Source organism: Rhinatrema bivittatum, chromosome 3 (assembly GCF_901001135.1).
Source record: "Rhinatrema bivittatum chromosome 3, aRhiBiv1.1, whole genome shotgun sequence".
Classification (NCBI taxonomy): domain Eukaryota; kingdom Metazoa; phylum Chordata; class Amphibia; order Gymnophiona; family Rhinatrematidae; genus Rhinatrema; species Rhinatrema bivittatum.
In genome coordinates this window covers 67000084-67026293 of record NC_042617.1, presented here as the reverse complement: position 1 = coordinate 67026293, position 26210 = coordinate 67000084, and the positions used below count along the sequence as shown (strand labels likewise).

The window sequence follows — 26210 nt, the reverse complement described above, 5'->3', positions numbered from 1 at the left end:
TAGGGTTGAATATTTGCACAGAGCAGAAGGATCTAGTTAAGTTTAATTATACTCCCCTTGTACAATCTCTACTACAGGACCTAGGAAAATGGGACAGATTCATCTTGTCATGGTTAGGTAGAGTGGCCGCAATTAAGATGAATTTCCTATCCAGAATTAGTTACTTATTTCAGATGTTGCCTTGTATTATTACTGATTTTCACCTTAAGTCTTCAGAAGAAAGTATTTTCTTTTATATGAAAGAAAAGGTCCACAAGGGAAGCTAAGGGAGTATTGGATTGTTTCAAATCAGAGGGAGGACTTGGGGTTCCCAACTTGGCAAAATATTTTGTAGCTTCTCAATTTAAATCTATCGTAGAGTGTCATATTACTGTGAATAGGAAACAATGGGCTGCTATTGAACAGGAAAGGGTGGGACTTATACCTATTCATTATATTTTGGGGGGAAAGAAGTATAATAGGCAGGAATTGGAATCAGAGCTCTCCACGGTTAGGGTGTACCATTCACATATGGAATAAATGGAGGAAGAGGATTTTGGGGAAGGAGGAATTTTATTCTCTGTCCACTTCTTTTCCTACAGAGAGACAGTATGGTGTATTTAATAAATGGGAAAAGATGGGTTTATGAAGACTGGGGCAGGAATGGTTAGGAGGTGAAATGATAAAATTTCAAGATCTTGCTGAAACTTATGGTTTGGAGGATACTGATTTTTTTGGTTTATGCACAACTACATTATTTTATGAGTTCAAGTGCATTAAAAATAATCTCTTTGAAGGGTTTTGAATTTTTACAAATAATGTAACAAAATTAATTTCTAAAATTTATGCCATTTTGAATAAAGAGGATCCATATAATGCCAAACATATATAAGCTTGGGAAGTAGATCTAGGGGGAAATGGGAAACAGAGCTGTGGGATACATGCTTTCAGATAATTGGTCAGAACTCTGTCTTCATCAATGGTAGAAAATGAATATAAGATGCTGTTCTGATGGTACTTGTGTCCTCTCAAGCTACAAAAGTGATACCCATCAAGTAGTAATCAACGGTGGAGGGAATGCAATAACATTAGTTCTTTCTTACATATATGGTGGGAATATCCTAAATTAGCTCGATGTCAGGAGATGTGCTGGTGAGATGCTGGGAAGTGAAGTTTCTCCGAGATCCGAAATTTGGCTATTAAGTATGCTGAATGTTCATTTAGGTAAAACACAGCAGAATGGTGGTAGCAGCTTGGTAGAAACGGCACAATGCACCTGCAGTACAACTGGTGGTAGCTAAACTGAGGAAGCTGCAATATATGGAGAGACTAAAGGCTATCCGACAAAATAAACGTGGAAGGTATCTTGAAATTTGGAATCTTTTTGATTCATGGATTAAGATGAAATACCAAGAATGACTTCAACTTCTTTATTCTCTGTGAACGATAGTTATTCTTGTGGCAGGGAGGGAGTGGGAGGCTTAACAGGGGGGTGATCGGGTTGATAATTTTGAAAACTGTGTATGGATGTTTATACACTTTGAGATATGAATATATACATGCTTCTGCATATCTCTAGATGATTTAATATTATGTATTTGGCTTGTCTAATTTTCTTGTAATCACAATAAAAGTGTTATTTACCAAAAAAAAAAAAAAAAAAAGAATGGGCCATCTCCTGTCATAGCCTTCCAGTTTTCAGCAGTCATCTTTCAGGGATACACTTGCTATTTCTGAATAGCATTACATGGAACTTTATTTATTTATTTAAAAGTGTTTGTATACCGTCTTTACAAACAATGTTTAATCAAAACGGTTTACATAATTAAAATAAAAACAAATATAAATAAAACTTAAAAGAAACATAAAATTATTAAATTATAAAAGGGAAAAATTACAAAACATATTCAATAAATTAAAAAAGTATCTAAAACAATAATTAGTTTACATAATATAAATCAATATATAATAGTGTTGTGCCCAATATGAGAGAAAGAAGTTATGTTATTTAGGATGTGATATGTGGAAAGCGGATTGAAATAGGTGCGTTTTTAAGGATTTTTTGAAATGTTTGGTGTTGGATATAGAAATAAACTTGGCATTGCCAATCTGAGCTAAGTGACATTTTGCAAATTATTCAAGCACATCTGTGCAGTGGTTTTAAAGGATTTCAATTAGTTACACATACATTGCCTTGCAAAAGTCTTCATACTCTTCTACATTTTTCATAATCTGCTATTTAAAAGATACAAATCAAAACACTTTAAAGTAGGAGTTTCATAGATGTACACATTCACAATGAAAGTGAAGAGTAAGAATAATTATAGAAATATTCCAAAAATAATTAAGAATAAAAAAACCAAAAAGTCTTGATTGCATGTCTTCACAAACCCTTCTCAATACTTGATGGAATCCCTTTTTGCAGCAGTAACAGCCATGAGTCATTTAGAATATGTGTCTACCAAGTTTCCACAGTGGGACAATGCAGTTTTTACCCATTCTTCTTGACAGTAGAGCTCAAGCTCTATTAATTTGGCTAGGAAATTGTCTAAGAACTGCAGACCAAATCTTGCCACAAATTTTCTATTGGATTCAGGTCTGGGCTTTGACCAGACCACACAAGGACATTGACTTTCTTCTTGCTAAGCCACTCCATTGTTGATTTTGCTTTCTGCTTAGGATCATTGACCTATTGAAAGGTGAATCTTCTTCCAAGTCCAAGGTCTATGGCAGAATGGAATAGATTTTTCTCCAAGATCTACCTGTACTTTGCACCATCTATCTTTCCCTCAATCTTCACAAGCCTTCTTGTCCCCGCTGCTGCAAAACAAATCCGCAAAACATAATGCTGCCACTATGTTTTACTCTACCAAAAAGATCCACTTCAGTTTTAGAATATCACAAAACCTTCTTCTATATGAATGCTATGACCCCTAAGGGTTTTTCCCAAATGCTACACAGCATATCATATGGCTTTTTTTCAGCAATGGCCTCCCTCCAAATAGGCCATGTTTGTGAAGTAATCCTGAAATTGTTGAACAGTCAACATTTTCTCCAAACTATTTCCACTCTGATGATTTATTTATTTATTTATTTTTGGTTTTTATATACCGGAAGTTCCTGTATAAAATACATATCACTCCGGTTCACAGGTAACTGATAGAACAGACAGTGCCTCAAGGGATATCAAACACCTCGAAATTTTATTTTGTTTCCCTCAATCTGTATCTTTTTCGGGATGCTTTAACCTGTGTTTCAAATTCACTTCATGCAACAGAAGCAGCTTGATTCTTCAAACAAGAGTATTTGAATCAATTCAATTACTATGAATGGACACAGTTGGGTTCTATTTAACTTATTATGGGCTTGGAAATTTATTGAACTGGAACTAATTTGGCTTTGATATGACAACAGGTGCGAAGACTTATGCAATCAAGATTGTGTTTCTTTCTTGTTTATTTTATTTATTTATAGAGTTTTATATACCGTCATTCGGTATTGCCATCACAACGGTTTACAATTTTATCATTTAGTTAACATGGTTAGTGCTTTTTCATAGGCAGAGTGTTCAACTAGAGTAAGGAGAGAATCAAACAACAACATTAGAGGGAAATACAGTATAACGTTACATTTTTTCAAGGGTAATAAAGGTATAAATATAGAACAAATTAGTAGGAAATATAGTATAACGTTAACTTTTCAAGGGTAACAAAGTAAAATCTAGAATATGGCTTCTATTATAGATATAGTCTTGTAATGTGTAGTTAAACTTCAGAATGAGAGGTTTGTGTTTTTAGAGCCGCTTGAGTTGCGTAAGTTTATTGATGCAAAAATTACCTAGAGCTTGCTGAGATCTGTTTAGGGAATAGTTTGTAAGCACAGCATAACCTGCTTAATGTTTAGTTATATATGTTTTATTTTTGCTCATGTATAACATTTTGGATCTCCCTTTACTTTATAACGGGGGTTTGCTTATGTTCCCAGACTGCATTTTTGGAAAATAATTGTATGGAAATTTACCTTATACTTTTGGTTTAAATAGAGTACAGCTTAGGGTTGTATTACCTGTAATACTATAACTGTAACGGCTATCGGTATATAAAAACCTATAAATAAATAAATAAATAAATAAAATAATATATTATTTGTACCCAATCTGTGACATGCGGGAATTGCTGTCTATGTTTGTGAAATGCATATTAAAAAAAAAAAAGAAAAAGATATAGTCATGTAGCATGAATATTTGTGATCTTTCAGAATGATATGGGGGAGGGGGAAGTTAGAGGCAGTGTGAGTCTTGGTAGGTTTTGGTGAACAGCCATGTTTTCAGTTCTTTCTTGAAGGTTTTCAGGCTGGGTTGTAGTCTTAGTTCAGTCGGTAGTGTATACCAGAGTTGGGGGTTTGCGAGGGAGATGGCACGGTCATATATTGATGTCAGTTGTGTGGCACGGCGAGGGGGTGGGATTGCTAGGAGTCCTTTGTTGGCAGAGCGGAGGTTTCTGTGTGGTTTAATCACTTTGCTTAACCAGTCTGTTCGTTCCTTATGAATGTGTTTGTGTATAATGGTTAATATTTTGTAGTCAATTCAGTATTTTATTGGAAGCCAGTGTAGAGATGTAAGGATTGGGGTTATGTGTCGTGTTTTTTGGTTCCGGTGAGTAGTCTGGCTGCTGAATTTTGTAGAATTTGGAGGGAGCGAATCGTGGAGAGAGGTAGGCCGAGTAGTAGAGAGTTGCAGTAGTCGAGAATGGAGAGAATGAGTAGTTGTAATACTGTTCTGAAATCCTCTTGGGTTAGGAAGGGTTTTATGCGTCTCAGGGTTAGTAGTTTTAGGTATCCTTCTCTTATTTTTGCTGTGATGTGATATTTTAAAGGATAATTCGCTGTCTAAGATGACTCCAAGATTGAATGCATATGAGAGCGGGTAGATTACAGTTGTTTGATTCTCTATTATTAGAACGAGAGGAGCAGTTGTGAAGCTCGGCGGTGAGGTTGAGTTCTTTGTTTATAGTAAGCCAAAGCTCTTTTACAGTCCAAAGTATGGAGCACAGATTCCCTTTTGTTCTTATGATGTTAAAGGGAAGAAGATAGGTAAAGAAATGTCTTGATTAATGTGAAAAGCTGAGATGACTTTAGGTAGAAGCTTGGGATGAGCTCTGAGAACTACTTAGTCATGGTGAAACTGTAGGTAGGGAAAAAAGTGAACTAATGCCTGTAGCTCACTGACTCTTCAGGCAGAGGTGATTGCTATGAGAAAAACCACTTTCCAAGTGAGATATTTCAAATGGACAGAGTTAAGTGGTTCAAAACTCTCATTAGAGTTGATAAGACCATATTCAAATCCCAGGGCACTGGATGTTTGCATATTGGAGGATGAAGATTTAGAATTCCTTTCATAAAACGTGAGACCAACAGGTGTAAAACTATTGAAAGGTCTTTGATCCTTTTGTGGAAAGTAGCAATAGCACTTAGATGAACTCTGATGATATTGCTAATCCTGCATTAGACAGATGTAGTAAGTAGGAAAGGATTTCTGAGGGTGCAGAAGAGAAATTGGAATATTTCTATAATTGTTCTTTCAGAATGAAAATGAAAAATGAAACACCAACTTTAATGCATTTTGATTTGTATCTTTTAAATAGCAGAATTTGAAAAATGGTCAAGGGTGTGAAGACTTTTACAAGAAACTATGTAGGAGCTGCCCATATCAGCTGAAAAACAGTTACTTTTAATAGGTTTAATCTTCTTGCTTTGGCTATGGTCACAACATATGGTAAGGCATTAACCTTCAATATATATAGGGTCTCAGTGTCAGCCACAAAGTAAGAAGGGACTGTCCTCAGTTTACTGTTCAATCCATTCCAAACAAACAATCTTGACTTGCAGTTATGGCAGTTAAGTGCAGGATTTTCAGTAGCTGCCTGCTTGCTGGTCGTTTCTAAATGGCTAAATAATAAACTATACACTGTATATTCATGTATGTGATTTTATTACACCAAACAGCAAATGCAACGCAAGTATAAAATAAAGTTTAAAAGAAAACATCATGTAATTTGGAAAACCTAAAAGATGTCCTTATACTATGGAACTAGTAGTCTTTGCTTTTGTTCATTACCCTTGCTGTCTGATATGTGGCCAAGCAGTAAATACATTATAGCACTATAAAGCGAAGTTGCTTATCTGTAGGTGTCCTCCATGGACAGCAAAACAAATCAGCTATACACGTGGGTAACATCAACTGACAGCGTTGATGCAGAAAAAAGAACTCTCTCTCAGCAACCAAAGTCTAAAAGTCTTTGGGGTAGATTTTCAAAGGGTTATGCGCGTAACCCCCGAAAACCTGCCCCTGTGCGTGCCGAACCTATCTTGCATAGGCTCGGCGGCACGCACAAGCCCCAGGACGAGCGTATGTCCCGGGGCTTCGAAAAAGGGGCGTTCCGGGGGCGGGGCCAAGGCCTCCTCCGTTGCGGCCCTGCCGAGGGATGGCGCACCGGCAGCCAGCCTGCGTGCGCAAGTTATAACTGCCCGGAGGCAGGCGTAACTTCAACGATAAAGGTCAGGGGGTTTTTAGATAGGGCTGAGGGGCGGATTAGGTAGGGGAAGGGAGGGGAAGGTGGGGGGAAGCGGAAGGAAAGCTCCCTCCAAGGCCGCTCCGATTTCGGAGCGGCCTCGGAGGGAACGGAGGAACGCTATGCGGCTCGGCACGCCCAAGTTGCACAATTGTGCATCCCCTTGCGCACGCCAACCTTGAATTTTATAACATAAAGGAAAATTAGTTTCTTACCTGATAATTTTCGTTCCTGTAGTACCAAGGATCATTCCAGGACACCTGGGTTGTGACTCCGCACCAGCGGGTGGAGACAGAGCAAAACTTGTGGGCGGAGCCATATATAAGCCCCTGTGCCAGTCACAGCCCCTCAGTCATATGTAATGTCAAAGCAGCAATGTAACCAAGTAACAAACTGGCTAGAAAAATTCAAACTAACACCGAAAAACTCGAACTTGAACTGGGCTCCCCAACCGGGAGAGCTAAAAACAAGCGAACAGCAGAAATTAAGAAATTATGAGCGGACTCTCCGTTACTGTAGCGAAGCCCTGCGGGTGGGATCCTGGACTGATCCTTGGTACTACAGGAACGAAAATTATCAGGTAAGAAACTAATTTTCCTTTCCCTGTACGTACCAGGATCAGTCCAGGACACCTGGGATGTACCAGAGCAAACCTACCGAGGGTGGGAAGCAGAGAGTCCCGCTCGGAGTACCCTCTCTCCAAATCCCCCGGAATCGGTAGCCCGGACATCCAATCGGTAATGCCTGATAAAGGTATGCATCGACTTCCAGGTAGCCGCCCTGCAAATCTCCTGAGGCGATACCTGTGAAGCTTCTGCCCAGGACGCAGCCTGGGAATGAGTCGAATGAGCCCGAAGACCCACCGGAAGCGGCTTACCCTTTACCAAGTACGCTGAATCAATAGCCTGTTTAAGCCAACGCGCAATCGTTGTGCGGGACGCTGCGGCCCCTTTCTTTGGCCCTGAGAACAAAACGAACAGATGGTCGGTTACCCGGAACGGATTAGTAACCTCCAAATAATGAAGAAGAGACCTTCGCACGTCTAGCTTTCGCAGTTCTTTGAACTGGGGATCAGTGGACTCCCCGACCCTGAAGGCCGGTAACTCCACTGACTGACTGACGTGAAAAGACGACACCACTTTAGGAAGGAAGGAAGGAACCGTCCGCAAGGATACTCCGGAATCGGAAATCCGCAAGAACGGTTCCCTACAGGACAGCGCCTGCAATTCGGAAATACGCCGAGCCGAGGCAATTGCCACCAAAAACACCGTCTTCAAAGTAAGGTCCTTAATAGTTGTACGCTTCAATGGCTCAAAAGGAGCGGAGCTTAGAGCGGAAAGAACCCAGTTAAGGTTCCAAGACGGACAGGGGGGACGCAATGGAGGACGGAGGTGTTTAGCCCCTCGAAGAAAACGGGAAATATCAGGATGAAGAGCCAGGGAGGTTCCTCGGACCTTACCCCGCAAACAACCAAGAGCTGCCACCTGGACCCGTAACGAACTGCACGCCAAACCTTTGGTCAGACCGGCTTGAAGAAACGTTAGAATATCTGAGACTGAAGCAGAAAAGGGATCCAACCCTCGCTGCACGCACCAATCCTCAAAAACCTTCCAGACCCGGACATAAGCGAGAAACGTAGACTGTTTCCTGGACCTCAGCAAAGTAGCTATCACCGCGTCTGAGTAACCTTTTTTCTTCAGACGATTCCTCTCAAAAGCCATGCCGCGAGACAGAAGTGATCCGCATCCTCCAAACAGACGGGGCCCTGACGTAGGAGCCCCGCGAACCCCTGGAGACGAATGGGTAACGACACTGACAGCTGGATGAGATCTGCGAACCACGGACGACGCGGCCATTCCGGTGCTACCATGATCACATGAAACGGGTGCAATTCTATGCGCCGAAGAATCTTGCCTATCATCGGCCACGGGGGAAACACGTAAAGGAGTACATCCGTCGGCCATGGAAGTACCAGAGCGTCGACGCCCTCTGCTCCCCGTTCTCGACGCCGACTGAAGAATCGTGGAGCCTTCGCGTTGTCCCATGTGGCCATCAGATCCATGTGGGGAACTCCCCATGTTCTGCAGATGAGCCGAAAAGCTTCGTCCGCCAACTCCCACTCTCCGGGATCGAGGTGATGACGACTTAGAAAATCCGCCTGTACATTGTCTACCCCGGCAATGTGAGAGGCTGCTATGTTGCTGAGATTTTGTTCTGACCAGGTCATCAAGAGCTGTGCCTCTGCAGCCACCTGTGGACTCCGCGTCCCTCCTTGTCGATTGATGTAGGCCACAGTGGTTGCATTGTCCGATAGTACTCGGACCGCCTTTCCGCTTAGTAACGGTAAAAAGGCTTGGAGAGCTAGACGGACCGCTCTGATCTCTAGTCTGTTGATAGACCACTGGGTTTGAGAAGCTGTCCACAGCCCCTGGACCGACCTTCCTAGGCAAACTGCTCCCCAGCCGGAAAGACTGGCATCCGTAGTCACTACCGTCCATTTGGGTACCAGCAGGGACACTCCACAGGAGAGATGCTTGGAGTCGAGCCACCAGTGGAGGCTGGATCTCGCTTGGCCCTCGAGTGGAAGAGGCAGGAAAAACTCCTCCGAGACCGGCCGCCATCGGGATAGTAAGGACGACTGCAACGGCCGCAGATGAGCGAACGCCCAGGGAACGAGAGCTATTGTTGAAGCCATCGAGCCCAGGACCGTCAGATAATCGCAAACTCGAGGACTGTGAAGAGAGAGCAATCGTCGCACCTGAGACTGTAGCTTGTCCCTGCGTTCCTGGGACAAGATCACTTTGCCGTTCCTTGTGTCGAAAAGAGCTCCGAGGTATTCTAGGGTCTGAGTCGGTACCAGTTGACTTTTGCTGAAATTGACCACCCAGCCTAGAGACTGTAACACCTGGAGGACTCTGGCCACTGCTTGCTGACACAGAGGCTTGGATTTTGCGCGAATCAACCAATCGTCCAGGTAAGGGTGAACCAGGAGACCTTCTCGGCGTAGTTGCGCCGCAACTACCACCATCACTTTTGTGAACGTGCGAGGAGCGGTTGCTAGACCAAACGGTAGCGCCCGGAACTGAAAATGCCGCCCCAGGATGCAAAACCTTAGGAATTTCTGGAACTCCGGCCGAATTCCCACGTGCAGGTACGCCTCCGTGAGGTCCAGAGAAGCCAAGAATTCGCCTGGCCTTACCGAAGCAATAACCGAACGAATCGTCTCCATCTTGAAGTGAGGAACGCGTAGACATCTGTTTACGCCTTTGAGGTCCAAGATCGGCCTTGACGTGCCGTCTTTCTTTGGGACTATGAAGTAAATGGAGTAACGGCCTTTGCCGCGCTGATGGATAGGGACCGGAACGATAGCTCCCAAGCTTTCCAAGCGCCGGATGGTGTCTAGCACTGCCACCTTTTTGGTCGGAGCTTTGCAAGGAGAGACTAGGAACTTGTCCGCTGGAATTCGAACAAAATCTAATGCGTAACCGTGTCTTATCACGTCGAGGACCCACTGGTCCGAAGTAACTCTGGCCCAATCCTCGAAAAACAACGTTAACCGCGCCCCGACATTTGGGATCTCGTGCAGAGACTGAGGCGAGGATTGGACCGACCGCATTTCATTGCGGTCCCTTGTGAGCTCCCGCGGTCGAGGTTCCTCCCTGTTTGCCAAACCGCTTTCCTCGAAAGGATTGCTGCCACTGAGAGGCCCGGGAGGAAGAAGACCTGTACGAGGGACCCGAGGAACGAGAAGGACGTGATTTTCTGGAACCACGGAACCGTGACCTGGAGGAGAAGGAGGACCGCGCTCTGTACTTATCCTCAGGCAGCCTAAACGCCCTGTTCTCTCCTAGGGAGATCATCAGGTCATCCAATTCTTTGCCGAATAGCAGCTTACCTTTGAATGGCAGTGCTCCAAGGTGAGCTTTAGAAGAGCCATCCGCTGCCCAGTTTCGTAACCACAAAAGGCGACGCGCCGAAACAGACGCTACCATGGATCTGGCAGAGGTCCGTAATAGATCATGTAAAGCATCTGCTCCATACGCTATTGCCGCCTCAAGACGATCAGCTTGAGACGCCTCTTCCGGGGAGAGATCAGCATTCGCCTGAAGAACTTGGGCCCAGCGCAGACTAGCCCGCATTGCGAAGTTAGTACAGATAGCGGCCCGTACTCCTAGAGCGGACACCTCAAAAATCTTCTTAAGCTGTACCTCCAGCTTCCTGTCCTGGATATCCTTGAGAGCCGTCGCTCCTGTAACCGGGATAGTAGACCGTTTTGTCACCGCCGAGACTGCTGAATCCACTTTCGGAAATTTGAGAAGGTCTAGCGCATCTTCAGGGAGTGGATACAGTTTATCCATGGCCTTACTGACCTTGAGACCCAGCTCCGGGGTATCCCATTCTTTAAACAAAATATCCGTGGACGAAAAATGAAAAGGAAAAGCCACTGCCGGTCCCGTGAGACCTAGCAAAACCGGATCCATGTTGGCTTCCTGACGGACCCCCACTGACGGAGCCTCAATTCCTAGCTCCTTAAGAATAGCCGGGATTAGAGGTATCAGTTCGTCTCTACGGAAGAGGCGGACCACTTTGGGATCATCTCCCTCAACTGCCTGAGTTCCTTTGCTCGCTCTAGGCTGGGAGGAGCCGTCCGCCGTTGTGTCCTCAGCCCCCATCAGGGGCTCTTCGGCAGGATCCGTGTCCGTCGAGGAGGAAAACTCCGATTCCGAGTCCTGTGGGACTCCCCGCAGGGATTGCTTCCCCCGCGGGGGCTGTCTGGCGGACCCCTCGACTTCTCCAGTCGTCCGCTTCTTTGAGGCATGCTTACTAAGGCCCCCCTCGGAGGCTCCTTTTCGCCTACGCCTACTGCGCTTACACTTAAGGACTTTGCGTAGAAGAAGCGCAAAATCTTCTGAAAAAGAAGCCGAGTCCGAGGAATCGAGTCCGGAACCCTCCCGAGACCGAGACCTCTCCGGAGCGACCCCCCCCGCAAGACTTGACTGCGGAGAAAGCGGTGGAGGCATAGCAGAGTTCCCTGCCGGCTCCCGCCTGATTTCCTTGCCTGTGGCCAAAATGGCCGCCACTCCCGCACTGAGCAGGAAAAGATCCTGCTGTTTGTCAGGCAGAGCACTGGCGCGCGGTGGCGAACGCGCGGCCCGAGAACGGACCCCCCGAGACGCCCCCGACGAGCCTTCATCGCCCGGGAGACAAGAAGCACAGAGGCCGTCCCTCGAAAGCCGCGCGCGCGCCGAGCCGCAGGCCCGGCAAGAAGAGCCGCGAGGCATGGCAGCAAAAAAAATGCGGGAAATACAAGCGCTGACAGAAAAAAAATAGAAACTCTTTTTTTTTTTTTTTTTTTTACCAAAATAACGCCACGACTACCCCCCCGCGACCAGCACCTCCCCCCCGAAAAAACCGGAGCGGCAGCACTAAGTAGCAGAGAGCCGGCGCAAACAAAGAAAAATAGAAACTTTTTTTTTTTTTTTTTACCGCTTGTCGCTGTCCACGGTCCTGAAGCCCTGTTGCAAGAGGGGTGAGTGAACCGGGCTCCCCGGTGTCAACCCCTAGCGCTGCTACTAGTAAGCCGGGTCCTCGACCCTAGCAGCGGCCTCAACCAGGGGGGGGTGGTCCCCTCAGAACCTCACAGCCCCCCTGGGAGGCAGGGCAGACAGGACACCACTCACTAAAAAACAGCCAAATTTAAAAGGAAATTAAACTCAAAAGAGAAAAATCTGAAAAAAGAAACCTAACTACCACAATCAGTGCAGGCAGAGGCTGTGACTGCACCTGCACCACCTGCTGGAGACAGAGTAAGACTGAGGGGCTGTGACTGGCACAGGGGCTTATATATGGCTCCGCCCACAAGTTTTGCTCTGTCTCCACCCGCTGGTGCGGAGTCACAACCCAGGTGTCCTGGACTGATCCTGGTACGTACAGGGAAAATCAGGCGAAGATTTGTTCGCGCCAGGTTGTGCGAACAAATCTACGCCTGCGCGTATGTCTGAAAATCTGCCCCTTTGTAAGTACACCAGTATTCGTTGTACACCAGTATTCCCCAGAGAGAGGCTCTACAAATCATTAAAGCGGAGTTAGCAAACCTTGATATCTCACAGCGGAGGTTGAATTTTCTTAGTCTGATAGCAGAAATCGCTTTAACTCAGAATAGTTTTAGTTTCCAATCAGATTATTTTTTGCAAATCCAAGGTATCCCGATGGGATCACCAATGGCTCCCAGTGTAGCGGGATTATATGTTTCTGGTTTTGAGAACCATTGTGTTTATAAATCTACGTTGTTCCAACATGTAATATGCTGGAAACGTTATATTGACGATCTGTTCTTTATTTGGAGTGGTAATGAGGTACAGTTAGAGAGATTTTTGAATTTATTGAATTCTTGGGACCAACATTTAAAGTTCACCTTCACTAATCATGATCGATCTGTGGTCTTTTTAGACATGCAGGTGTATGTCCATGATAACAGACTTGTTACCTCAGTGTATAGGAAAAGTACAGACAGAAATACACTTTTGCATTATCAAAGTTTCCATCCGAAACAACTTAAGGACAATATACCCATAGGTCAATTTTTGAGATATCGCCGATTGTGTACCTCCACTGCAGAATTTAAAATCCAGGCGTCTTCATTGCAGGAAAGATTTATTGCCAGAGAGTACTCTAAATCAGTTGTAAAAAGAGCATATAAGCGTGCGTTGTATTCCAACAGGGATAATTTGTTGATTCATAATCCAAGAGAAACTTTAAATCGAATGATCTGCACGATTCCGTTCTCTTTGAAAAGCAATCAGATTAAAGAAATCATCTTGAACCATTGGCACCTCTTATCTTTTACACCGTGCTTCATTGAAAAGCCCATATTTGCCATTAAAAAGCGACAATCTTTATATGATAAACTTAAGAGTGGCAAGGGAATAGGGGATTCATCTTCACCATATGGACAGGTGCCTTGCGGATCGTGTTCTGTTTGTCCTCTGACGTTTCAATGTCAATCATTTTGCCATCCCCATTTGCGATATCCTTATCGGATTCCTAGGTTGTTTGATTGCAATACTAGTGACGTTGTGTACGCTATTATTTGTCCTTGCAATTTAATTTATGTAGGGCAAACAACGCGTTCCATCCGCTGTCGCATTATTGAGCATCGGAGCCGCATCAAAGCACTACGTGAGCATGCACCCTTAGTGAGTCATTGGGTTGAAAGCAACCATACTGTGGAAGAAATCCGGTTTTTCGTGATTAAGCAAGTAACTTTACAACATGGAGGAGACTTGTCTTTAACGTTAAGAAAAATTGAACAACAATTCATTTATAGCTGGCATACAATTGCCCCGGCAGGTTTAAATGGCCCCATAGAGTGGAATGCATTTTATTAATATACGGGTTTCTATATTAGCTTTTGGTATGTTGGGAATAAATGATTGGGATCCATCAAAAGATAATTGAATTGATTGTCTAAATGGTTAATGGTTCCTTTATATAAAGTTTCTCATACTCCGGTATTTCACTTTTCAGCGGGTGGTGACGTGTTTTCGTCACTTCCGGTTAGACGTGAGTATTGGACATTTCCGTATTTTGTAAAGTGAAGAACTTGGTGGCTAACGGTATGTGCTTTTATCATCTTTAATGGGAATTCTTTGGTTTATTTTTTCAGAATATGTTTCTTTGAGACTGCAAGTCGGCAGGTTCCCTAAAAGACTTTTAAAGAAGTGAGAGCTGATAGACATTTTAACGGTTAAGGGGAACGCCGTGTAATATGGACGCCTGGAAGATGAGTTTAGTACTTAGAAATGAACGCTGTGTTGCATGAGCCTTGAAGGAAGTTCTGAGGTGATACATATACGATAAGATTTTATATGCTTAGGTAGGTATGGCTTTTGTTAGTTTTACCTGAGTTTTGACTCGGGTGTTCAGTATGGGGTAAAAATAAAAATTGTGTGTTTTTTCAATTATAATTAGCTTGATTTGAATTTACGGGTAAAAAGGAAAGGGAAAATGAAGTATTGTAGTTGGTAGGTTATGCTTTCATATGTGATAATGAGTTTAAGAACATATGGTTAAAATTAGATTAATTGTTATGGTAATTATAGAATGAGGAACGCGGTTCAGTGTAATGTTGAGATAATTGTCCGTATGTGTTTTTCAGTGTGAAAGCATATCCAAAAGAATTGAACAATATCAGTCCCTGAGGAAGCCCCGAATGTCAGGGGTGAAACCAAGAGATCTTGTATCTTCTTTTGTCGGACACAGGATACATTGAACAAATGACTCTACTTAATCGTGGCAATATATAATATATGCAATTCATCAATTATGATAAACCATGGGCATTTGTGAAATTAACTTGTAATAACAATGTACATCTGTACTTTTTTGTATCTCAAAAAGACATTTTTTAATTTGTGGATATGAATGAGTGAGTGTGCTAGCTTAGTTTTAATGTCTATATAGGTATATATGTGTGGAATTTTCAATAAACTTTGTATGTTTTATATATACATTTTGGCTCTCTAAGATTTGTGTAAATTAATGACAAGACTATAGAGAGTTGTATTTATATACCCTTTGTGTAAATTTACCTTTGTAAGCATAAGCAGGAGATCTTGTGCCGCTATCCCTGCATGAGTATTTTAGTTATTCCCTAGATGAGCTGTCCACAAAGAATACCTATTACAGGTTAACTGCTCTTTCTCCATAAACAAGCAGGACAAATAGCCACACAAGTGGAGGACTCCCCAGTTAAGGATGGCATAGAAAAAAAAAATCATTTAGAGGTGTACATCCAGACATGGTCCGGATAGAAAAGTTACTGCCTGATTCACTAAGGCTTTTTTCCCATTCTGTGTTTATGGGAAAATACCTTGATGAATCAGGCCCTTAGCCAGATAAACTTATCTGGTTAACTTTGGAGGCATATTCAACAGTGCAGCCACACTACTGAATATAGCCGGCTAACTTTACAACAACTGTTTGACTCGACCAGACTTAGCTGGCTAAGTCAACTGGCTAACTGTGAATATTGGAGTTAGTTAATTTACAATCCAAAGCCACAAGATGCAATAAACCTGCACTTAAGCAAGTAATCAGCAACACAATAGTGCAAGGAAGCGTCAAAGTTCCACAAACAGTTCATCAAAAGGTATATATTTATTCACAAAGATTCATCCGGCAACTCCACTTTTTATATAGCATTCATCTTATAGAAGTCCCCCGACACGGACCCGTGTTTTGCTGTGGCTGCGTCGGGAGGGACCATGGACATCAAAAAGAATCTGAAAAAAATATATACATACAAATGTGGAACAAGAAAAAGAGGCTACTTTTATCATTATACATACAAGTAAAAAAGCATACCTTTTTTCATGCATTCCAAATGTCAATGGGGAGCGCGTATAGCCTCCTCAAAGGTAGGCATTTAAACAGAAAAAGGCGCGAAAGAGTAATCCATCGCGAGATTCACACGGTCCAATCACACCAGAGAGATACTTTAAACCAATCACAGTCACACAAACAGGTGCCATTCAATCTCTCTATTCAGTCCTGCCGGATTTACAGTCTCAAGTGTATGAATCCATCTCTGTTCTCTTCGACCAAGGTGGTCCGCGAAGTCACCTCCCCTGGAAGGGGGTGTGACCACCTCCACAACAAAGAAGAAGAGATCAGAGATGAAATGGGATGCCACGGACCAATGATCCACCAAAGGTTCATTTTCCCGCTGAGTACGAATATTTGAACAGTGCTCAATCATACGTGTCTTAACCAGAGAATGATTATTATTATTCTTGAAATATTTGTGATTATATTCTGATTTATTACAATATCTTTATACAAATACAATGTTTTGTTATTGATTTTTAGAAATGCAGAAATAAAAAAAAAAGATACTTCAAAATTAGCTGACTCAAGACCTCCGCTGGGTTAAGATCTCACTGAAGACCTGAACAGAATTTTACCTGAACAATACACAGGAGGGGTAATTTCCAAAGGGACTTCTGGGAGTAAAGTAGTAATTTACCCACAGAAATGGCTTTTTAGAAAACTGCACAATGATACGTGCATAAAATTATACACAAGAAGTCTAACTTTCACACCTATTCGCAATATAGACCGGATTTTAAAACGGCTGCGTGCATAAAAAATGGGTGTTCCATGCGCGGTGGGGCCCTGCGTGTACTGCACGCATTTTCAATTGGCCCAGCCATGCGCATAATCCTCGTTACGCACTGAAGTGCCGGGCCTGCTGAAAGGGGCAGCCAGGGAGGCGGGCTGGGACAGCGCCATTAGCCGCTGTCTCAGGAAAGCACGCGCCTGCAGCCGGCCGACGAGTGGATGGTATTTCTGCTCTGGAGGAGCAGTAAGTAGTAAAATAAGAAGTTAGGGGCTAGGTAAGGTTAAGTTAGATTAAGGGTCGGGGGGAAAAGGTAGGAAGGGTAAGGTTAGGGTTGAGAAGTTCCCTCTCAGTCCGTTCCTTAATTGGAGTGGACTGGGAGGGAATTGAGGACCAGCCGATTGTGTCGCCACACGTAGGTTATAAAATTCCACCCCCTGTGCGCGCGAGTCGCAGGCCGCCTGCACATGTGCATGCAGATTTTAAAATCCAGCGGGCATTTGTGTGCAGCCATCAGATTTTATAACATGCGAGGACCACTGCGTGCATATTATAAAATCAGCACGTCCATGTGCACGCACCAGGAACCGCTCGCACGTAGACGCGCATGCACGGGCCTTAAAATCGACCCCTATATCATTTGCGTTTGTAAGTGGATGCCGAGATATTTATGCTAGTATTTTAAAACCTGAATGGCAGAAGCTCCAGTTTATAAATACCATGTAGTCCTTCACCAAAAGTACACGCCTATATTTCAATATGTGCAAATATTTCCAATTCAAGAAAATGCATACTTTCTCACCTATTTTAAGTGTATATTTATTATAAGTGTATATTTTTAGGGGCATAGAAAAATCTAACATGTTTGTGTAATAACCCTGATTTATATGTGGAGACAGATATTTTAAGAAGTTTGCACGTATATCATTTTGAAAATACTTGAAATCACCGGTTTGCCAATACTTACACCAGTTCACCTAGACCCTCTAGCACTTCAATCTGAACCCCCATCAGTTCACCAAGACCTCCCACCCAAAAATCGCAGCCAAGTCCAATTTCACTCACGCTAATCAGAGGTGCAAAATTGTACGAATAAATTCAGTAATGTATGCTTGTATCTCTCTTACAAAATAGAAACTTATCTTAAAGGTGAATTTTAAAAAGATGAGCATGTAAAAATCAGCATATATACAAGAAAATAGCATATACTCACAAATATGCTACTTTATAAATTTCAAAATAAGGGTCTGCGAGTAACTCTGCGAATGTAAATATAGGGCGGGCCGGGCGTATTCCAAGGCAGGGCCATTTACGCTAGTAAGTTGCTATTTTATAAGCAATTTACACATGTAGATTTGGCAGCTTATTTGCGTATATATATATATATATATATATATATATATATATATATATACACATACACCTGCTTTTTACCTGGAATAAGTGATCATAAATGTCTTAAAAGTGAAATGCTGGGGGGAGTGAGAGGAGACACCAAGAGAGGAGAGAGCACTGTGAGAATTGACCAGAGAGTGTTAGAAAGAACTGAGTGGCAGATGGATCATCGGACTGCGTGCCACTCTCCAGGGCTCCCTCCCATCATGTGATGTCATCAGGCCGTGCCATGCTCCGAGCATTTAAATACAGGCGTGCCCTTTCTATCCAATAGGAAAAAAAGATAAAGCAAGATCCTGACTTCCTCTCCCATCCTAGGACCATTTGTGGTTCAATGGTTAACCATTTTCAGCATTTGGGCAAGTTGCCTTTATTGGACAATAGTATTAAAACCTTTCCTGTTGAGGTTTCGTTAAGTCCTGGCATTGTTCAGCCTCCGCCTCAGCCATCAGGGATGCTTTTTGCCCCAAAATTGCAGGAATCTTACTCTATTTTGGAAGGTTTTATTCCTTCAACTTCCAATATAGTGCAATTTAATGTGCTATCTTCTGACTCCCATTTGAACTTAGTGCAAAGCCCGGCTGCTCTTCCTTCCAAGATATCTCATGGAGTTCACTTACTATCAATTATATCTATTTCTCAAGGGAATTTCAGTGATATGGAGGAAAGACATTTGGAAGATGGTGGCCAAATTGGATCAAACCTTGACCCAGACTATATCTCAGCTCAGTAATTTTTCTCCTGAAACTAGAGCAATGTTTGGAGGTACAGGATAATAGATTGAGCTCTTTGGGAAGTACCATACTACTCTTAATGCTACTATGACATTGTACAGAATGCTGGACTATCCTCTATAATAAATAGTTTGATTATACGTAATCTGGAAGCTTTGGAAAATTTAATGTGATCAAGGAACCTTCGGTTACTAAACTTTCCTGTTACCAGATTGTCACCTACCTTAAGAAGATCTTAGCTGTTTCAGAGGATCAAATTCCATGCATTTCAAATATATATTATTTACCTAGCAAAGAGTGTTAAATGTGAGAGAAGAATCATCTGTTCATGGAAGTCTGAATATATCTAATTTTCTGGAGGCTTCTATTGATATTGAGCCCACTAGTGCTATCTTAATAGTTTTTTTCATTTTAGAAAAAGACAGGGATTTAGTATTCCAGAAGTACTGTCAGAATAAAGATTTTTCCTTTCGTGGGAAATACAAGTTTTTCCTGATATTTCGTGGGAGACACAAGTAATAAGAAAACATTTTCTTTCCATGAAGCAGAAGGCTTTGTCCATTGGGGCTTTTTCTTTAAATTCCCCTGCAAATGTTTAATTTCATTTCAAAATAATAAATTTGCATTTTATGACCCATTACATTTGCAAGCATTTATCTCTGATAAGAGCTAGAAAGTTTGGGGAGAGGTTATATTTACTAATGTGGGAGTTACTGAAATTAAGATAGTTTTATCCATTACTCTCTTTATCTCTCTTTGTCTGTTAATTTTTTTCTTTGGTATTTCCCCATTTTTGTAATGGGGACCTGATTTATGACAGAAGGGGACCTGATTTGTGACAGAAGATATGTGACTTTATTTTTTCTTTCTTGGGTCCTGATGTTCATATTCTTATTCTTCTTTATAATTGTCTGTAATTATTTATGGAAATTAAATAAAGATGACATTGTTAAAAAGTGAAATAATGACTGGGTGAGGGATCTGGGTGAAATGGGGGGATTTGGGGCTGAAGAAACCAGGAGAATCTCAATGACCTGCAGATGGTCTGGACAAACTGGTAGACCATTTGGTAACACTGGAAATTTCATTGCTGTGCGCATGTTAGAAAATTTCATGTAAATTATGCAGGTAAAACTCCACGTGTGCCATTTATCTGGCTAAACTCCACGTGTGCTATTTATCTGGCTAAATCTTGAAATGGGCACTTATCCAGACAAGACCAAAGTTATCCAGATAAATAGTTGTAAAGTTGTTACTTATCCGGATAAGGCTTAAGACACTACTTATCCAGCTATCTGACTTAGGGCAGGATTCATCATTCCTCCCGGAATGATGAATCCCTCGAAAAAGGGGGCGGGGAGAAGAGGGGGCAAGCCTGTGAAAGGCCGCAGCCGTTCACACCGCAGCGGTGTGATTTCACCAGCCACGGTGGGGCTGGATGCAGCCTTTCGCAGCGAATAGTGACACCATAAAAGGTGTAGTTATTCGCCGTGCTACTGCCGGCGATAATGTTCCTCATATTATCGCCGGCAGCGGTGCCACGGCCGACTCCTCCCCCTCCCCACTCCGACTTCTGCCCGCCCCGACTGCTCCCCTCCCCCTAATTTGCATTATATCGCATGCGAAAAGGCACTTTTCACATGCGATATGGCCAAACGCACGCGATAAAGCTTTAGTAAATAATCCCCTTAGGCAGGTAAGTGGCATTTTAAGACATATCTGGATAAATAGCAGCTTTGCCATTACTTAGGCAGATAAATCGGAACTTATCCAGATAGGTCAGAACTTATCCAAATAAGTGCAATATGTATTTACGTTTTTTTTTTTTTTACATGGCACACATGTTGCCGGGTACATTTACATGTATTTTATAAGCTGCGGACATCATATACGCGCAGGTTATAAAATACAGGAGCAGATCTTTGCACCCATATACATGCGTATTTGGGCACAAACCCAAGTGTTTGAAAGTTATCCTCCTAGTGTAGACATACATTTCCAAAAAGAGTTATAACTTTAGATTAACTTCTAAACTAAAAGTATTTTCTCCTTTTCAGAGTGCATACTGCTCTGTTTTAATACTAGGCAACATTTTAACCCAGATGACTTTTTCAGCTGATTAGATCATTATGCCTTGTTAGCAGTAACAACAGTCATACAAAATCCCATCTTTTAGTACATTTTCTTTTACCCCATTTTTATTGCCAACGAAGAACACTGATCTTTCCCAAATTTCCACTCCATCTCCATCCTCCTTTCCATCCACATTTTCCTTTTTCTGAACTTCAGCTAGTGCTATATCCCAAAGGTTGTCACTGTTAAAGAAAACAAACAAGATTACTGTAAGATTCATTTCTTTGTGTCAGTATATTTTTCTAGTTAATGTATGGCATAGCTGACTGAATTATCAATGCACTTCACTTATTTCTAGATATACTCTTAGGCGCAGCTAAGAGAGCTGCTGAGAGTTAGGCTACCATGACGAGAGGTAAAGCTGATTAAATGTTCCTTTTCACTACATTCGCTCTCTTTGTATTTAGAAAGACAAGCGTTTTCTCTGGCTTAAATTTAAAAGTTAAGGTTATAATAAATGGTTAAGAATTACTAGCTTGAATTAAAAACTAGGATTTGCCTGGACTTGCTAAGACTGCTAAGGCTGAAACAAATTAGATAAGGTAGCTCAACTGGACAGGATAACAGGGAGCAAAGTCAGGAACCTGGCAAATAAGCCACTGCAACAGCAAGTCCTGGTTGTTCCTTTTGGCTTTATATCTTTCTCCTTATTTATATTTTGCTTTTTTGGTACTTCAAAGTGGATTACATTCAGGTACTGTAGGTTTTTCCCCATCCCCAGAAGGCTTACAATCTAACAGGTTGAATTTAAAATGAGCGTGCATGCGCCCATACACGCGTGTAACAGCGCACAAGGGCGGATACGAATGGAATTTTTAATTGTGCGTGCACTTGCATGCATATGTTTTAAAATGCACCAACCGCAGATAAGTATGATCTTAATTTTAAGATGTTACTCACAGTGGCCTACCTAAAGTATTTGGCACCCCACATATATAGTTTTTAAATGTCCTAAACATCGATAAAATATTTCAAAACAGCAGACACATCAAATAACGCCCAATAATTAAAACTAATAAGGATTTTAAGTATTTCCCGCTCTCCAATTCTGTCATCCCAAGATTGTCGTAAACTGGGGGCATGCATGCACACACACAATGGGGTAGATTTTAAAAATTTGCGCGATCGTGTACTTTTGTTCGCGCACCAGGTGCGAACAAAAGTATGCTGGATTTTATAAGATACGCGCGTAGCAGCGCGTATCTTATAAAATCCGGGGTTGGCGCGCGCAAGGGGGTGCACATTTGTGCAACCTGCGCGCGCCAGGTTGCACAAATGCGCGCGCCAGGTTGCACAAACCTTCCCCTACCTAACCCACCCCCCCGGCCCTATCTAAACCTCCCCCTACCTTTGTCGGCAAAGTTACGCCTGCCGGCCGGCAGCCCCACTCCATGTTCCAGTCCCGGGGGCTGGTCCGGAGGCCGCGGCCACGCCCCCGGAACACCCCCAGGCCAAAACCACGCCCACGTCGCCCCCCCCAAAATGCTGCGTCACTTCGGGCACGTCCCCGACACGCCCCTTTTACAAAGCCCCGGGACTTATGCGCGTCCCGGGGCTCTGCGCGCGCCGGCGGCCTATGCAAAATAGGCGCGCCGGCGCGCGCAGGGCATTTAAAATCCGCCCCAATGTGCGCCCTCTCTCTCTCTCACACACGCTTGGTGAGAGACAGAGGAAGCATGTGTGTGTGTGACAAAGAGAGACACTTCCAATGTCTCTCACAACACAGACATACTTCCTCTCTCTCTCTCTCACACACACACACACACTTACATACACACACACACACACACGCATGTAGACAAAAACTGAACTGGAAACCACAAGACAGATTCTGTATGCAGTGCACTAGAAAAGCAGAACATCACTAATCCTCAAAGAACTACAATCAAGAAATATAAATCAATAAGAAAAGACTATACTAAAAAGATATACATATCAAAACAGCTGATGAATAGAATTATCAAACACTAATAAAATATTTCAAAATAACAGACACATCACATCTAATAATTAAAACTAAGAAGGATATTTTTTTTTTTTTTTTTTAATATTCTGCTTTACTTGCTTTTTCGGCACTTCAAAGTGGATTACATTCAGGTACTGTAGGTATTTCCCTATCCCGAGAGGGCTTACAATCTAATAGGGTCATTCAATAAAATGTGTTATGGCATTAACACCCGTGATAATGTGTTAACGCATGCGTCAATGCCATAACTCATGCGATAGTCATGTTACCGCATGGCATGAATGCAAATTTTTTGAAGAGGCAGGATTGGGGAAGGGTTTGGGCAGGATTAATGAAAATGAGGGGAAATATTGCATGTTAACGCCAGAAATAACTACACCTTTTTTCCTGGCGTTAAGCTGTGCGATATGCCCAAATCTGGCCATTACACAATTTGCGATAAAGATTGTAAATTGCATTTTGGCCATTTTTGGTCTTGGGGAGCGAGGGAGAGGGAAGTGGAGAGGAGTAGAGTGGAGTAGAGAGCGAGAGAAAGAGAGAGTGTCTCGGGAGGCCGTCACAGTAATAACTCGAGGTGAGGTTTTGATGGTGGTTTAGGGTTTTGGGGCCAGTTTTACAAGCAGAGACATACGAACAGCACAGTACACCTCAGTGAAGATTTGATGTCATTTGGAGTGAGGAAAGTCTTAGAAAGATAAGATTTCTACAATGTTCTCTCGCCCTAGCTTGACAGTACCCTGTTACAGAGTCCATCAGAGGAAAGGCCGGCGGCACCGCAGGGCCTCCTCTTCTGCCGCCAGCTCCGGGAAAAGGCCGGTGGCACCGCAGGGGCCTCTTCTTCCACCGCAGGACCTTGCTTTTGCTGGTGGGGAATAGGAACCCCACCAGCACAAAACTTCTCTGCACTGCTGTGAGACCTTCATACATGCTGGCTGCAATGGCACCCTCCCTGTTATCACCTGGAGTGGATCGCACCTCCCCCCCCCCCTTAGTATGCCATTGGTTGCTCGAGCACAGCTAGTGCTCATGTCCTCCACAGGACCTTACTGGCTTTTACGCGTGTATGTCAGCAAATTTTAAAACTTGTTTGTGCGAGCACATACCCAGTTTTGCAATTAGTCCACTAGTTTGTCCAGTTAATAGTGAGGTCTTTCAGACCTCTCTAGTTCTTCATTTTATATGTCCCTGAGTTGACCCGGACCCCTTACCCTGTTCTATAAACCCTAACAATCAACATCTACAGACTTGGTCCTCATTAAGAGCAGCAGTAATGTTACACGAATATCTAGCATATGTGCCTTGTAGTTTTAAAATTCAGAGTTACACGCGTAAGCCTTGCCCACACCCAAAACGCCCATTCCCCGCCCCTTTTACATCCCTTTATTCCTTTCGCATGCACGGGTACATACGCGTATATTTTGTACCTTTTTTAAATCCCCGTTGCTTGCGCGCAGCCCACATACATGTGAATGTGGCCATTTTTGCATGAGCAATGCTTTTAAAAATCGCTCTTAATTTGTACCTGAGGCAATGGAGGGTAAAACTATGGCCGCAAGTGAGCATCACTGCACATCTGTACATGTAACATTCACCCAGAGCCCAGGGACTGGCCTCCACCACAAGCTTCAGGGAGCGAGGCAAGTTGCTGCAGGATTGGTGCCATAGTGGGGCTGGCAGCAGAGAGGCTGTTGGTGTTTCTCAGGCCTCACCAACTGAAGAGAATGAAAATGCTATGGTGACAAGTATGCTGGGGTTTCTCAGGCCCCAGCAGAGGCAGGAAGCTGCCCAAAATGAAAGGGGAGGGTTGAGTGAGAGAGGAATGAGTGTGAGGAGAAAGGTAGAGGTTACAGAATCAACATTGCATCTGCAGGTCTGGCAGCAAAAAGGCTGGTTAGACTTTCAAGACCCCAAAAGTGGCAGAAAGTGGCTGGTATGGAAGGGGGAAGAGGAAGAGGGAGTGAAAAAAGAAGAAGAGAGAGTTGGGTGGGTGGGAGGCAAGTAAGAAGAGTGTCAGAATGCAGTAAGATGGGAAGAGAAGGGAAGGGGAGGGGGGAGGAGAGAGGGAATAAGTGAGGTAGAAGGGAGGAGGAGGAAAGAGAGCATGAACTGTACATATACCCCTCCACACCCCTTCCTATGCCCCAAACATGTATCCTACACACATACACCACCACCACACACACACACAGGGGTAAGAAGGGGACAAATTGGCAAGTACAAGGTGGAAAGTGTGCGTCCAGCCATAACACTTACCTCCTCACCTAAAACACTAAACCCCACACACACACACACAAAGGGAGGGGGGGAGGGAAAGAGGGAGGAGAAACCTACAATATGAAAAATGAGTGCACATGCACAGATCACCTCACACACCCCAAATCACCCCCTGCGCCACATCCTCTGCACTACCACCTACCCACACACTGACAAATCCCCCCACACACATGGTGAGACGAGGAAAGAATGCTCTCACCCATACACCCCCTCCCCCCCACGCACACACACACACGGGGGAAGAAAGAGGGGGCTATAAAGTGGAGAACTGGAGGGTGGGGACAAGGCAACAGGAAGGAGGAGGAGGAGAAGAGAGGACAGGCTTGCAAAAGGGGGAGGGGAGAACAAAGTGGGGAATACAAAGGTAAGATGTGGGGGGAGGAAGGGGAGAATGAAAGAGTGTGTGCATACACTCATCCCCTGCATCCCAAGATACCTCTCCACATGCCACACACACAAATACCTACCCAACCACCTATCCCTACTCCCATTCCCCACCACACCCACACACTGGAGGAGAGTACATCCCCACTCATATACACAGTCCCAACACTCATACCCCCCCCCACCCCCCGCACAAGTGAAAGGGTGACAAAATGGAGTGTGAGGGGGAAGAGACAGTGAAGGGGAAAGGGTCCCCACGCACACACAACCAAATGGGGAGGGGGGAAGGACAGCATTACAAAATGGAGAAGGAAGGAGTATTAAAAGTGCATAAGTATTCGTCACTGTTTGTTTATGCTTGAAAAATCAATAAAACAGATTTAAACATAAAAAGTGCATAAACACACACACATATTCTAGCTACATGACCATTTCCACTCCTCCCCCTTCCTACATACACTCCAGGGATGGGAAAAGAGAACAAAGTGGAGAGTGCAATACACACTCACTTCCACCTCCAATACTCACCCTGTCACACCATCTACAACACCTCCCACCTACCACAACTGTATGGTAGAGGAGTAGAGAGCTACAAACTGAAAACTGACCCCCTCTGAACCCCTACAAACATCCCATACACATTAACACCTCTACCC

At 43.5% G+C, this 26210-nt stretch overlaps 1 protein-coding gene across 1 annotated transcript in view; it reads right to left on the bottom strand.

The window, feature by feature from the left end:
* DYNC2LI1 (dynein cytoplasmic 2 light intermediate chain 1) overlaps positions 1–26210 on the bottom strand; it is a 200980-nt gene that overhangs the window by 154433 nt on the left and 20337 nt on the right. Inside the window, exon 2 of the mRNA XM_029593329.1 lies at positions 20989–21112. Coding sequence (XP_029449189.1) covers positions 20989–21112 — 124 coding nt within the window. The remainder of the gene's footprint in view (positions 1–20988; positions 21113–26210) is intronic.